The following is a 13,138-nucleotide window of genomic DNA, read 5'->3' on the forward strand; positions in this document are numbered from 1 at the left end:
ATCACAACTCATTAAGTAGGATTATTCCTCAGAGATGGTGTGTGGTTATTACCTGGTAGGGGCTGCTTGTTAGCCAGTTTCCACTCCAGTCTGACAGGCTGGGCTCCGCTGTACACCCTACACCTGAAGCTGGCCGACTCCCCGACACGCACTGCAGCACTGTGGGGCTCAATGGCAATGATCGGACTCTGAAGGCCTGCAGCAGAAACCAGCAGTTTGGGTTGTAGACTGATTCTATATGAACATTACTGTCCATGATCTCTCACTTCAATAAACTGGCTTATTATTCACAGGAACTCGAAGTAACGTCTATTCAATGTGGCTATGGGCTTCACTGGCAGCAAGGGCTCAAACACAGCCAATCCAGGAAGGAGTGAATGGGGATGAGATCATGGGACAGCAGAGGAAAGTCATTCAGTCTGAGGTCACACTGGGTTACACTGGAAAGCACAACTGGAAAGTTCATTCATGAAGTGAGGCAGTGTTAGTCTGAGAACATCATCGTGCCATGTAATGTCCTGCCCATAATGTGTTTCCCCCAACCTTTGACTGATGCTGTATTCTAATATAATTTGGCGAGAAAGAAAGGACTGTCAAATCAGTAACTGTAGTGTACGCTGAGAATAAGTGCTTAAAAAAGAACAGATGAGCTCATGTATTTCTTCTGATGCAGTAGGTTGCAATATAAAAAAAATGGGAGACCACTTTGTCAAGTATTGTCCAACATACGTGAAGAAGATAAGGTGACAGACACAGACACAGAGGCCTGGTGGACACGAGATCCTGGACTTTCTTGGCTGCTCTGCACTCGACAGATATACTCTCCTGAGTCCTCTTGAGTGACTGACAGAATTCGTAGCTGATTGCCCAGAACCTGCACACAGCAAACAAGAAATAGACTCAGTTTACTTCAGTCTATGAGTTAAACTCACCATTTTAACTTAGCCGGAAAATAATACTACTGTCTATACTAATACTGCCAATAGAAGTGTCACTGAATTAAATTAATATAGACTTTACATGTATAGAACAACAAAAAAAAGATTGGACTTCAGGAAAAATCAGGGTGTATGTGCTTTCATGTTCAAACAAGCTTTAAATTGTAATTTTAATGTTGTACAGTGTTTCTATGATTCTAACTCTACTTTAAGCTTTGAGGTCTACCTACCATTCCCTGTACATAAAAATGATTACCTGGTGGTTGGAGGAAAGGCGTCCACTGGCTTTCATCCAAGTGACTTGGGGAGGAGGATTTCCAGGGGCAAGACAATTAAGCTCCAGACTCTGTCCCTCCTGGACATCAGCTACAGATGGCTGGATGCTGACCACTGATGAGCTATAGTCCACTTCACAAACAAAAACACATGCACCACATTATATCTTTTTTTTAATATAAAACTGTACAGTCTTACAGGAAGTACTGATTCTTTTGTTGGCTCTTTTTATGTATTATAAAAGGTTTCATGGCTTATTTAAGGGCTGTGCAAAGTCCATGTTCAGATATGGGAGATATCTGTTTTGTACTCAGGTTTCATTAAACACATTCCCTATGCTTTTTAAAGTAATTGAACGTTATGTGACTGAAATTATTATTATAAAATTACTGTACATGTGGGTAACCTTGGAGCAGATTGCGCAAAGAGAAGAAAGGGTGAAAAGATAGTAGGAGAGAGTTATATGTTTTTTTTAAATAGAGGGAGAAAAGGAGGAGTTGTATATATATATATATATATATATATGCACCATATATAATTCTGAACATAGTTTGAACGTAGTTTGCATAGGGTTTGCATAGGGTTTTATATAAATAACCTTTGCTGTCATGCCAAACTATGTTCATCCATGTTATGTATGTAATTAAATTTAAGTACAATTAATAAAGGTTCCTATGTCAGCACAGTCAAATTATCTAAGGAAATGTGTTATTGCTACCTCTGAACAAATGTCTAAGGTAGTCTAATTCAGTTTGAGTATCAGGCCATCTCACCTTTGAGCACGGACACTTTAATGGGGGCACTATTTGAGCCAATGCTGTTGCTTCCAACACACATGTAAGTGCCTGAATCGGATAGCTTGATGTTGGGGATGAACAGAGTGCCGATGTCAGTGCGCTCTATCTGGGCCTGGAGAGGAGAAAGCAAAGAGATTAAAAGCCTGTTATTTCATTGCTTACTTCCTGATGTGACATACATCGCTGTGCATTAGATCGCAGAGATTTCACTAATATTTACAAATCACTTACCTGTCTCATGTCCTTTGAAACGACACAGAAATTACATTGCTGACATCAGGATATTACTAGCTAATAGCAACACAAAAGCACTACAGAAAAGATCTTGAAGGCAAGAGAAGAGCTGTTATTGCTACAGTTCAGTCTTTCTGATTATAGATTTTAGGTTTATGATTTCTACAGCACAATACTTGGTGCACTTTGTGTTAATACATCATAATCAGTGATGATTTACTATACTATTATCTTAAATCTAAAATAATTAATTATTGATGAATGTAAAAATGATGGTTAGAATTGACAGTTTGATTGATTTCTGATTTGTACAGAAAGTTACACAATAAGCGTTACACAGCAGAGCCTGGAAGTGAAACCATCCCCGATCAAATTTCATAGAGCAAATACTGTGAGAAAACCACAACTCTGAGTCAAACTCAAAACTATTTAGTAACTCTAATGACTCTCTGTCTCATTATTATTCAGTGACTCGGCTTGTTTTGTACACTACTCCACATTGTAGTCAGAGGCCCAGCAAGGCTGAAAATTAGCTTTTATGAAGTTTGGAAACACCTCAGAGGGGAGGGGAGTCAGGAGAGGAGGGATTACTGTATCCGGGGGGTGTTGGGGCATTCATGGACAAAGCTGCTTAGCTTTGGCCCATTCAACCATGAGGGACGCTAAACCGAGCAGTGGCTGAGGCGGGCCCTGGCTCAATGTGTGTCTGAATCCATTGACAAGTTTTCAAAGCTAGAGTTAAGCTAGAGCATACAGAATTTCTGCGTGGTCGCACGGCAGAGCCCAGCTCCCCCTGGGAAAGGCTGACACAACGCAGAAGCTCTCTGAGGCAGAACTAAATAGGCCTTGGAGCCCTTGCCGACCCAAGGAGGGCAGTGCAGAAACTAGACTAACACAAAACCCCCCTGGGGCAGGGGGGGCAGCAAGCTGCGTCTGGCATGGAGCAAAATACGTCTGAAATACCTAGTACTGTATGCTTAATCCTGTTAATATACACAATGGTATGATGAGGGTTAAAACATGAGGGATGATGTGGACAGTACAGAACAAAGGACTATGGAACACTCACAAATAAAACGCAACATAAAAACAAGTACTGCATGCAAGTAGACCAAGACGTCAACTGGACCCAGCTAGTTGGTTTTAATTTAATCTGCACCAGCTCTAAAAGGACTTAGTGAGCACCTGTGGTAAATTAACATGAATTACAAGGTATGAATCAAAGACACATATGATCATGCACTTAGTCACCGACGTGTGAAGACGAGGTCAGTAATGGACAATGGATGTGAACTGTGAGACAGGATAGACAGACAGCGGACAGATGGACAGACCTGCAGCTCCTCAATACGTCTCTGTAACACATCGACACTGTTGCTTTTAAACTGATGAAAACCGTGAGAGGGAATGGCCTGAGCAAATGTCAGAACAGGGTGGGATCAAAAAAAGGAGGGAGAAGACAAACACAAGGGAGGGAAAAAAGATAAATGGTCAAAAATCATAAAAATTGGCAGTGTGTGATGAAACACTATCGGTAGTGGACACACCATGAAGAGTCAGGTAGAGCTATACCACAGTAGAATGTAAATAGTTTGACAGTTTTTGGGTCAGTCACTGTGAAAGTCATCTTTCACAGAGACAGTAGGAGATGTCTCACCTGTGGAGGGATCTGTCCTCCATTTTTCAGCCAGGTGAGCTTTGGTGTCGGGGATCCTGATGCACGACAGTACAACCTCAAGGTGTCACCTTCCTGAACTTCTATATTTTGGGGACTAACTTGGACTTGGGGCTGTGTGCCCACGCCACTTGGGCTAGACTCTGATCAAAAAAATGTACTGTGATTATTCAAAAACAAAACACAACCATCAAACACAATCTTATTGAATCTCAGGACTATCTTATTCTAGTGGGTTCATTTATTCAACAGTGCCATGCTTTCAGATTTACACCTATCCTTAACCATAACTACAACATTCCTAACCTGAGACTTTTTGCTAACCATAAACTAAACCTAATATTAGGATCGTAACCTGTGAACTAATATTATTCCTTGTGGGAACTTGTCTATATTTTCTATTAAAGGGAGGTGTGTCCCCACAATGTAAGTGTAAAATACATCCACACAGACAAATACAGAACATACTTTGGACAAAGAGGGAAGCCCGTGCTGTGTGCTCGCCATGAGTGTTCAGGGCCTTGCAGATGTACTCGCCCTCATCAGCTGGGTCCACTGCTGGGAAGGTCAATACACCACCTCGTATCCCAGCTCTGGGAGTGATTCTGTTCCCTGGGCTTCCTGCCACAATCACAATGTTACAGACTGTTACTGGCTGGTTCAGGGTACATTAATGCAACCAATGGTAAACCTGGTAATGGACTAAATTTCCCAGAATTATCTAATGCGCTTATTTAAATGTGATAAACTGAAACAAAAAAATTGCCTTTAATGAATATTATTTTAAGTCAATAAGATTGGCATTAGCAAAAGGAGAGTTCAAACTGGTCTTACTTATCCATTCAATGGCAGGTGCTGGGTTCCCAGTCACTGTACAGACAAACTCTGCCCGCTGGCCCTGCTGGACATTCAGCGCTGAAGGACTGATGGTGGCCACAGGCTGGGCCCCCTCTGCAGCTACAGAAGGAGACACACCAGTCAAAACCAGCCCCAAACAGAGGCTTCAGTTAGATACATAGAGAAATTAAGCATGATAATGGAGACTGAACTGGTGCAAAATGGTGTGGTGATGGTGTGCATTGAAACCTTCTGGGATTATATAACCACAGCTTGTCCATTCTATGCTATGCTATACAAACTGTGGGAATGCTTTTGATTATAATGAAGTGACCAGACAGTGAGTAAGTGATGGCCTATGCTCACACCTCCACCCTCACCCTTGGCAGTCTAGTTCCTCAGAGCAGATGGAACAGATGAGATGTGGCAGGCAGGCCTGGGCATGGCTTGTGGGCATACTGCTGTCTGTGCCAGTTTGGCTGGCTGCTAGACTTTGTATTCAGTCCAATCCCGTATGATCCCAGGGTAACAGAGCAAAAGAAAGGCCCCTTTCAGTAGGGAGGGAGGAGCATGAGGCTATCTAAGCAGACTAAAAAATTCTGGGTCTATCGCTGTCTGGACTGAGCTGTGACTCCCTGACCTTGGTGATACCAATACTTCAGGGTGGAGAGAAATTCCATCGTCCCCTGAGGGGCACATGATGATCATAGGTTTACATCACTGAACACAGAATGATTTTGTTGTGAGTATATTGCTTTGTCTCTGCCATGATTTTTGATCAATAGTGCATTAAAAGATGAAACCTAAAGGGTTTATTTACCCTGTCTAAGAAAAAAACATTTTCTAACTAACTGGTGACATCTATCCAAGCCGATAAGGTAGTCACTGTGTTATTTAAAGAAGACTTGCATTTGTTTGGTGCACATAAACAAAGCTTCTCACACTGGACACCAGTCTGCTACCTACACTGAACTATGATGTAAGGAGCATGTGATGGGATGTAATAAGCACAGTATGATGTTTGAAGCCCAGATGAGAGCTATTGCTCAGTATAGCATGTTTCCTGCGGAGAAAACCGAAAGAGCAGATTGGAAAATAGGACACCTCCTGTCTCTGAATGTGGAAAAACTGTCCCCCCCAAAATATCTGTGAGCTTCAAGCAACTATGCAGTAGCTAACAGACTTAATCATATGATCAAGATGTAACAACATAACTTTTTCCATGGATTAAGAAGCAATTAAACCTGTTTATGTAATTTGCCGGATAATGCAATCCCTTAAAGTGAACTTCTGTTATACTGAATTTTATATAGTCAAACTAAAATTCATTAATTAATAGGTTTTAATATGTTTTTGTCCAGTTTAGAGGGACTTAACATTCAAGAGGAGTTGTCCATAAGAATGAACATGCACTTTTTCCTGCAGTGATGGACCCAAATGAGCCCAAAGAGCCAGGTGGAAGCCAGTGAGACTCATGTACAATCTACAAGCTTTGACTTTATCAAGTTCAGGAGCTTGATTAATGTCCATCTTTAGAGCTAAATTCAACTAAAGACAATTGCTTACAAACAGCCTGGACCATGTGATGTTCTGAGCGATCGTGTATGAGTGAGTGCAGAGTTCTGCTTGGTTGATTGTACATGGGCACTGACAGGCTACCAGTATATCCATGCTGCAGAAGATGAGTGCATGCATGACAGAAAGAGGGAGAGGCCAGGTGGCTCATGGAACCCGACAGGGAGGAAACCAAGCCCATGCGGACTTACGCTTTCTGTGTCCTTCAAACATTTCATAGGCTGTGTAAAACATATGAATCTGTGAGGCCTCTGGAGCTGTGGGAGGAAGGAGGGAGGGGACAGGTATACTGACAGGTCAGTTCTCCAGGGTTACCTCCCATCTCCCCAGAGACATTTATATCCACCTCCAACCTCCAAACGAGGGCTGCCATGGTTTTGTCCAGTTGATTCCAAAAAAAGCATCTCACACACAATGTAAACATGCTAAAAGAAAAATCATGAACTTGATTTCAACTGGCACCAACTTGACATCAGGCATTAGAGCTTTTGTTTTCTCCAATTCAGCAGATTTTGCTGTTTTGTTAATGATTTTTGGAACTTTTTGTTGTGATAGTTGATGCAATTAAATTCATAGTTACTGTACATGCAATGAAATTTCTAACTTACCTGACAAATATTTATTGCTGGTTAGAATGATTGTATCATTTGGACTATTTAATGGTTATCTCACTCTCAAAACAATGCAAAAAGGTTCTTATGCTGTAAAATGTCAAAATCAAGATACACAGATACAAGACATGTCCTAAGTGCAAAAACTCTACAACAGCAAAAAGAAAGATAAGGGTATGCAGAAGAGCAACAAGTGAGACATGCAAGTTAGTAGCAAGAAGCTGTTTTAAACACTAGTTTCATTTTAGCTGTTAAAAGCTGATATACAGCTTGTGGTTATCCTGAATTGACCAAGAAAATATGATAATTGATGAGCCCCATCCATAAATTATCAGTTCAGTTTGATCTATTGTAATTATTTTAATCAATTTTCACAAAATATTTTCACAGTTAAGATAAATACATTACAATGTGAACATTACATGACTTAGGTGTCTTTTCAACAGAATATTTTTAAAAATAAGTGTAAATCTTTACAGAAGCACCTTTGGGTATATTTTCAATCATATAGCCTTTGAGTCATTAAGAATGAACAAATAAAATATGCAGTCATGGTAAAAATGTGACCTGTTTTTTTGTTGAGCTATAAGATATTCTCTGAGAAATTTTAAAACATTTTCTCATAAAAACACCTGAAATTGCTTAAATGTAAATACACATCATATAAGAAAACATGGCCAATTACCCTTGAAAAAACAAAGAGAAATTCAAACATTTCTGATACATCTGATTTCATGGAAACATTCCAGCATAACATATTTCAGTCAATCAAAAAATAAAATGTGCCAATAACATAGGGTGATAGGGTGTAATTAAAAAGAACAAAATATACAATTGTAGCTGATTATTGACAATTATAGTTTTATTTTATTTTTTTTTAAATAGTGTGAGCTCTTGAATATTTTCAGTCTGACAGGTAACACTTAGTTCAAACGAGACTAACTTATGCACACTGAAGGAATGGGGGAGTAATTCTACAGTAGCACAATGGCACTTTTAAACTGAGTTCAACCACAGGTTTAACCAAGTGCAAAGGCTAATAGCACCATTTTGTTCATCAACATTCATCATCAGGATGATCTGGAGCGTGACACTCTCAGACAATAATTTCAGGAGGGAACACTATATGAAGTGAAACAAGACACACAGGGACAAAAAAATCAGGGCAGTGGGCTTCTTCCAACTTTCCCAGATACACTGAAGTCTTCTTTGAATGTCAGTTGTGGAGTTACTAAACACCCATGGGGGCATCCGTCTTCCTTCTCATCATTACACACTATAGCCCAGGCATGGAAGAACCCCAGGAGCCCACAGTTAAAAACAGACACCAGAATCCAGCACCCTATAACAGCAGTTACCCGCAACCCTACCAGTGATCGCGAAGCATCCAAACCACCACCGATTAATTAAACCCATGTAGAAAAACAAATGAACAGGAGGGAAAAAAACTGCAGTAGCTTTAGTAGAGTGTTGGCAAAAAGCACAACCCGCAAATCACTGATCCAAAATTGTGTTCCCCTGTGGCTTAAGTCTAGAAGTATGTGTAATGACCGTGATTGCTCATTAGTTACTGGAAATATAAAATGGCATCCTTGACTCATATGTTATTTGAAAATTTGTAATATATGGTTTTAGTTTTAACCAAACCCACAAGCTGTATTTCTTTATATAAGGTACTGGTCAGAGACATCAAAGACAGAAAGTTAAATAAAGGCAGCAGGATGAGCTGGATTGGCAGTATGAAAATCACACTTGGCTTATAAGTCGGTGTCTCAGAGCACAGGGCAAAGCACTAGGAGTTAGAATTACAAGCTTATTATGCTGAGTGTTTACAATGACCAATGACAAATGCAGTCAACCAGAAGCATGCACCATTCCAAGCTGAGCGTGAGGGGGGGGGGGGGATCTTTAGGTTGGGAAACTACAGAAGCCAGAGCTGATAGGGTAGCAGGGGATGATGAGTAATGGAATGCGGTGCCGAGGATCACAAACCTGGCACGTAGAGGATAGCGCTGCCTTCGTCCATGGCAAAGATGTTGGAACCCGTGCAAACATAGATGCCTGCATCCTCGGGCTGGACATTCTGAATTGTCAGGATGCCATTGAAGTCCATAGCCTGGCTGGGAAGCTTCCTGTTACCCTTCCGGGTCCACACCAGTGTGTATGCTGGTGACTGTGGGCCAGGGGAGCGAGCGGATAAACACACACATATCACAGTTGAATAAACATGAATGCTTGTGTTGTCCAACTATTCTACCTGATAGTATATGCATTTTGTGCTTTGGACAAAGCCAAGCTGTCCCATTGTTTCCAGTAACAATCGTCTAAATCTTTTCATCAAAAAAAAGTGTTCATTGTTTTACAATATTTGCTACAATCTCAGTGTCTAGTGTTACCTTGCTCTTTGCAGTACAGATGAAGCTGACAGTAGACCCCACCCTGACAGTCTGGGCTTTAGGTTCCTCAACTGTCACCTCGATAGGTTTGGATGGGACACCTTGTGAAAAGCATAAATACAGTCAGGTCATTGTACAGTACAATCTACAACAACGATCAATCTCAATCAACCAACCTCGAGAAGGAAGGCTTACATGATTGGTGCATAAACAAGCCATAGTGTTTCCTTTCATGACATAAATTTCATGTGCTGCCAGCAGCATGTGCACAAACGGCACTTGTTAATAGAAGTAAGACTCATACACACTTGTGACAACAATTTCAGCATGGCTCCTGTTGGTGCTGCGCTGGTCTCGGCAGGTACAGATGTACACGCCTGCATCACTCGGCTGGACACTGGGAAAATACAACTCTGCTCCTGTATACACAGATGAGCAACAGAGGTCACAGTCCCACATCACAGCAAGCAGATCAGTCAAATCAGAACTTCAGGAAATATATTCTAAACCTGAAGGGAGAATACAAACACATTTCAAAAACAGTTTTTGGATTACTTAGATGAACAACGTAAAATCCTATCTGTCTATCCCAATCAGTGCAAAATCCATGTCGTACCATGTCCGCGTCTTTCAGTATTGCGGGAGATGGGCCGTCCATCCTCTCTGGACCAGTAGAAGTAGTGTGGAGGAGAGCCGGACACTTGACACCTCAGAGTGACTGGGCCACCCTGGGATGCCAGGACCCTCTCTGGATAAATCTTCACCACCAGAGAAGCTGCATCTGCAAAGTGCAAAGGATAAAATGAAGATTCATTCAATACACTCATTCATGAACACAGACCATAAATGGTGGCCGCATCACTTTTCATGAATGATTAGATAAATGTGAAAAACTGCAAACCAGAGCTTACAAGGCACATAGTTGGTGCACTGGGCCTCAGAAATACAAAGGAACTGAAATTAGTGATATTTCACAAAGCAACCTTGTGAAGTAAATTAGTTTTACTATTTGTGTTCAAACTGACCAAACAGTTGAGCCTTTAAAATTGGGCAAATGGATGCAAACACAGATGAACATGAACATTTTTAAATTTTAATATATTTGATCATGAGTGCCATTTAATCATATTTCTGCTAAAGCTTACCATCATATGGACGACACTTCACTCTCTCCTGTGGGTTGCCAACATACCCAGGAGCACAACTGATGATAGCAAAAAGAACAGAAAAAACTTAACCAGAGAAGTGAATTTATCCAACAACTTGAAATGATTTCAGTAACTGTTTGGCCACACAACTAGAGAATGTGTTGGGCGCTTACCGTTCACAGTATTGGCCAGTGTAGCCAGGTTGACAGGCTGTGCACTGGTAGCCTCCATTTCCAAGGCTCTCACAGGTAGGTGAGAACCTGTTACATTAGTTAAACACACAGACAAATAGTTAAGTTAAATTTCAACAGATTCTACAAAGCATATTTACTAAAGAATTTAGCGTCACTTTCACATTTTGCTAATAATTGAGCAAAGAAGCTTATGGTAGATGAACCAAGACACCTTTTATCAAAAAACAAGTTGATCTACACCGAAAGAATGTGTCTGATGTTTTCATCTTTTACTGAACAATTTCAACAGTAGCTCTCTGCAATAGCATGCTGATTTGTTTAAATTATGTAAATGTAAAATGTATGGGGTCTGTGTCTGACCCCACCATAAAATAAAATGTAAATGAAGATGCAAATTTAGATGATTTCAGTGCAAAAACATATATTCATTGTTGTTGGCCAAGAAGATCTCCACAATATACAAGACACTGGAATATGCTGTAAATAAGACTGAGCTGGATACTGACTTGTCTCGAGCTATAAATGGAGATGGAATGTGAGATCTTGGTATCTCTGCCAGTACTCACTGGTTGTCAGGGTCAGTGTGAGGGCAGGCACAGGGCTGGCAATCCTCTGGAGTGCCAACAGTGGGGTCGCCAAAGAAACCAGGGGCGCACTGCTCACAGAGTTCACCCTGTGTGTTATGCAGGCAGCTCTGGACAGAGAAACATATCACACTTAGAGATCTATCCATCATGTCAGAGTGCAATAATCTAGCCACAACAAAGCTCAGTCATAAACTCTTCTTGCGTCTCATACCGTGCAGATGCCGGTCTCAGGATGGCAAGTGTCAGAGTGACCGTTACATTCACAGAGCTCACAGTGACCCAGGTATAAACCTCCCCCAGTGCGAGTATATCCAGGTGCGCAGTCCTAAAAAAGCCATTATGTGATTTAGACACCTCAGGAAGTAAAATCAGCCTGTATTGTCTCCTATGAAGTCAACTATTCAGGTAAAAGTAATCTGGCAGGATTACCTGACAGGAGAGTCCTTGGTATCCAGGTGGGCAGCGGCACTGCTCCACCTCAAGGGCCTGTGCCAAGCCACTGTAGTTGGGCACAGCAACTTCCATGCTGATGTCAGAGATGCTGGAGGAGCGCATCTCAGTGGAGTAGGAGGCTCGGATAAGGACATCATCCAGGTCAGCCAAAACCATCATCAAGTGTTCCCGGGTGGCAGGCATGCCATCAGGACGATGCCAGTTTTCCTATTAACAAGAACACAGTGGGTATCCTCGTGCAATTAGAACAGCCCTCTTATTGTTAGCCCTTCTCTAGGAGTGCAAGAAAACAGAGGTAACAGATCACTTCAAGAGGCCAGATGTTTGCTGACAAAGTGTACTGTTCATCATGTTACTGTGCTGAACCACCCACCTCTCTGAAGACAATCTCAAATTGCTGAGTTTCTCTGCTGCCGTGCTCCCTCCTCTGCCAGGGCTGACGAGCTACCAAAGTGATGTCATTCCCCTACAGGAACAACGCTGTCCAGTGAGAAAGCACTACCCATGGATGTAATCGTGGAAGAAAACCTTGAATCAGCATGAGGGCATACTCACAATAATCTGGATGTCAGCATCATCAAGCAGTGTTCCTCTTGGACCAGCCACATAGGAGATGGTGTATTTGAGTTTACCACCATAAGAACCCACCTAAAACATGGTTAGCAAGAAGTTTTAGGTCAAATTAAAGCAAATCCCATGATGCAACAGAAAAATCTAAATGAAAATGAAACAAAAATGTTAATAAGAACTGGGGTTATGATATTAACACCAGGGGATAGTGCTGTTGCCTCACATCAAGAAGGTCCTGGTTTCTCAACCCGGCCTTTCTGTGTGGAGTTTGCATGTGCTTGTGTGGGTTTACTCTGGGTACTCCGGTTTCCTCCCACAGTCCAAAAATATGCATGTTAGGTTGATTGGTGACTCTAAATTGCCCATAAGAGTGAGTGTGAGTGTGGGTGGTTGTTTGTCTCTATGTGGACCTGTGAGGGACTGGTGACCTGTCCAGGGTGTACCCCTGCCTTCCACCCGAAAGAGAGCTGGGATAGGCTCCAGCAGATCCCCGTGACCCTGATTAAGGAATAAGCGTGTATAGAAAATGGATGGATGGATGGATATTAACAGGATGCTGTCATTAATGTTCAGCATGGTGAATGCCCAGGGGCACTCCATTTTACACATGATGCTCAGTTTACTCATCATGTGCAAACAGTCACATCATCGCGTGTATGGCTCTGAACAAGTAACCCCTGTTAACTCAACTTGACGACACAACATGACTGACTTCAAGGCAACCCCTGCCTGTGTAGATTTAAAAGTATCATTCTAAGATAAGAAAATGCAACAGTTTGTATTTTCCAACGATTACACACTAATGACAACATGTTGATGAACACTATATTTCATTTCCAGGGTATAG

The 13,138-nt window shown here is 41.6% G+C and overlaps 1 protein-coding gene across 9 annotated transcripts in view; it reads right to left on the bottom strand.

The window, feature by feature from the left end:
* Positions 1–13,138, bottom strand: part of hspg2 (heparan sulfate proteoglycan 2) — an 87,674-nt gene that overhangs the window by 16,551 nt on the left and 57,985 nt on the right. For 7 of the 9 annotated variants that reach the window (XM_026333497.2, XM_026333501.2, XM_026333496.2 and 4 more), the window contains 20 exons: positions 12,277–12,369; positions 12,095–12,187; positions 11,698–11,928; positions 11,480–11,593; positions 11,248–11,375; positions 10,661–10,747; positions 10,485–10,543; positions 9,956–10,120; positions 9,648–9,758; positions 9,340–9,440; positions 8,936–9,116; positions 6,524–6,589; positions 4,755–4,877; positions 4,389–4,541; positions 3,903–4,063; positions 3,580–3,657; positions 1,988–2,123; positions 1,195–1,346; positions 730–874; positions 53–196 (listed from right to left, as the gene is read on the bottom strand). In XM_026333497.2, coding sequence (XP_026189282.1) covers positions 53–196; positions 730–874; positions 1,195–1,346; positions 1,988–2,123; positions 3,580–3,657; positions 3,903–4,063; positions 4,389–4,541; positions 4,755–4,877; positions 6,524–6,589; positions 8,936–9,116; positions 9,340–9,440; positions 9,648–9,758; positions 9,956–10,120; positions 10,485–10,543; positions 10,661–10,747; positions 11,248–11,375; positions 11,480–11,593; positions 11,698–11,928; positions 12,095–12,187; positions 12,277–12,369 — 2,521 coding nt within the window. The remainder of the gene's footprint in view (positions 1–52; positions 197–729; positions 875–1,194; positions 1,347–1,987; positions 2,124–3,579; positions 3,658–3,902; positions 4,064–4,388; positions 4,542–4,754; positions 4,878–6,523; positions 6,590–8,935; positions 9,117–9,339; positions 9,441–9,647; positions 9,759–9,955; positions 10,121–10,484; positions 10,544–10,660; positions 10,748–11,247; positions 11,376–11,479; positions 11,594–11,697; positions 11,929–12,094; positions 12,188–12,276; positions 12,370–13,138) is intronic. The other 2 variants (XM_026333499.2, XM_026333500.2) reach the window with 2 other exon arrangements.

This window comes from Mastacembelus armatus, chromosome 7 (assembly GCF_900324485.2).
Source record: "Mastacembelus armatus chromosome 7, fMasArm1.2, whole genome shotgun sequence".
In the NCBI taxonomy this organism is placed as follows: domain Eukaryota; kingdom Metazoa; phylum Chordata; class Actinopteri; order Synbranchiformes; family Mastacembelidae; genus Mastacembelus; species Mastacembelus armatus.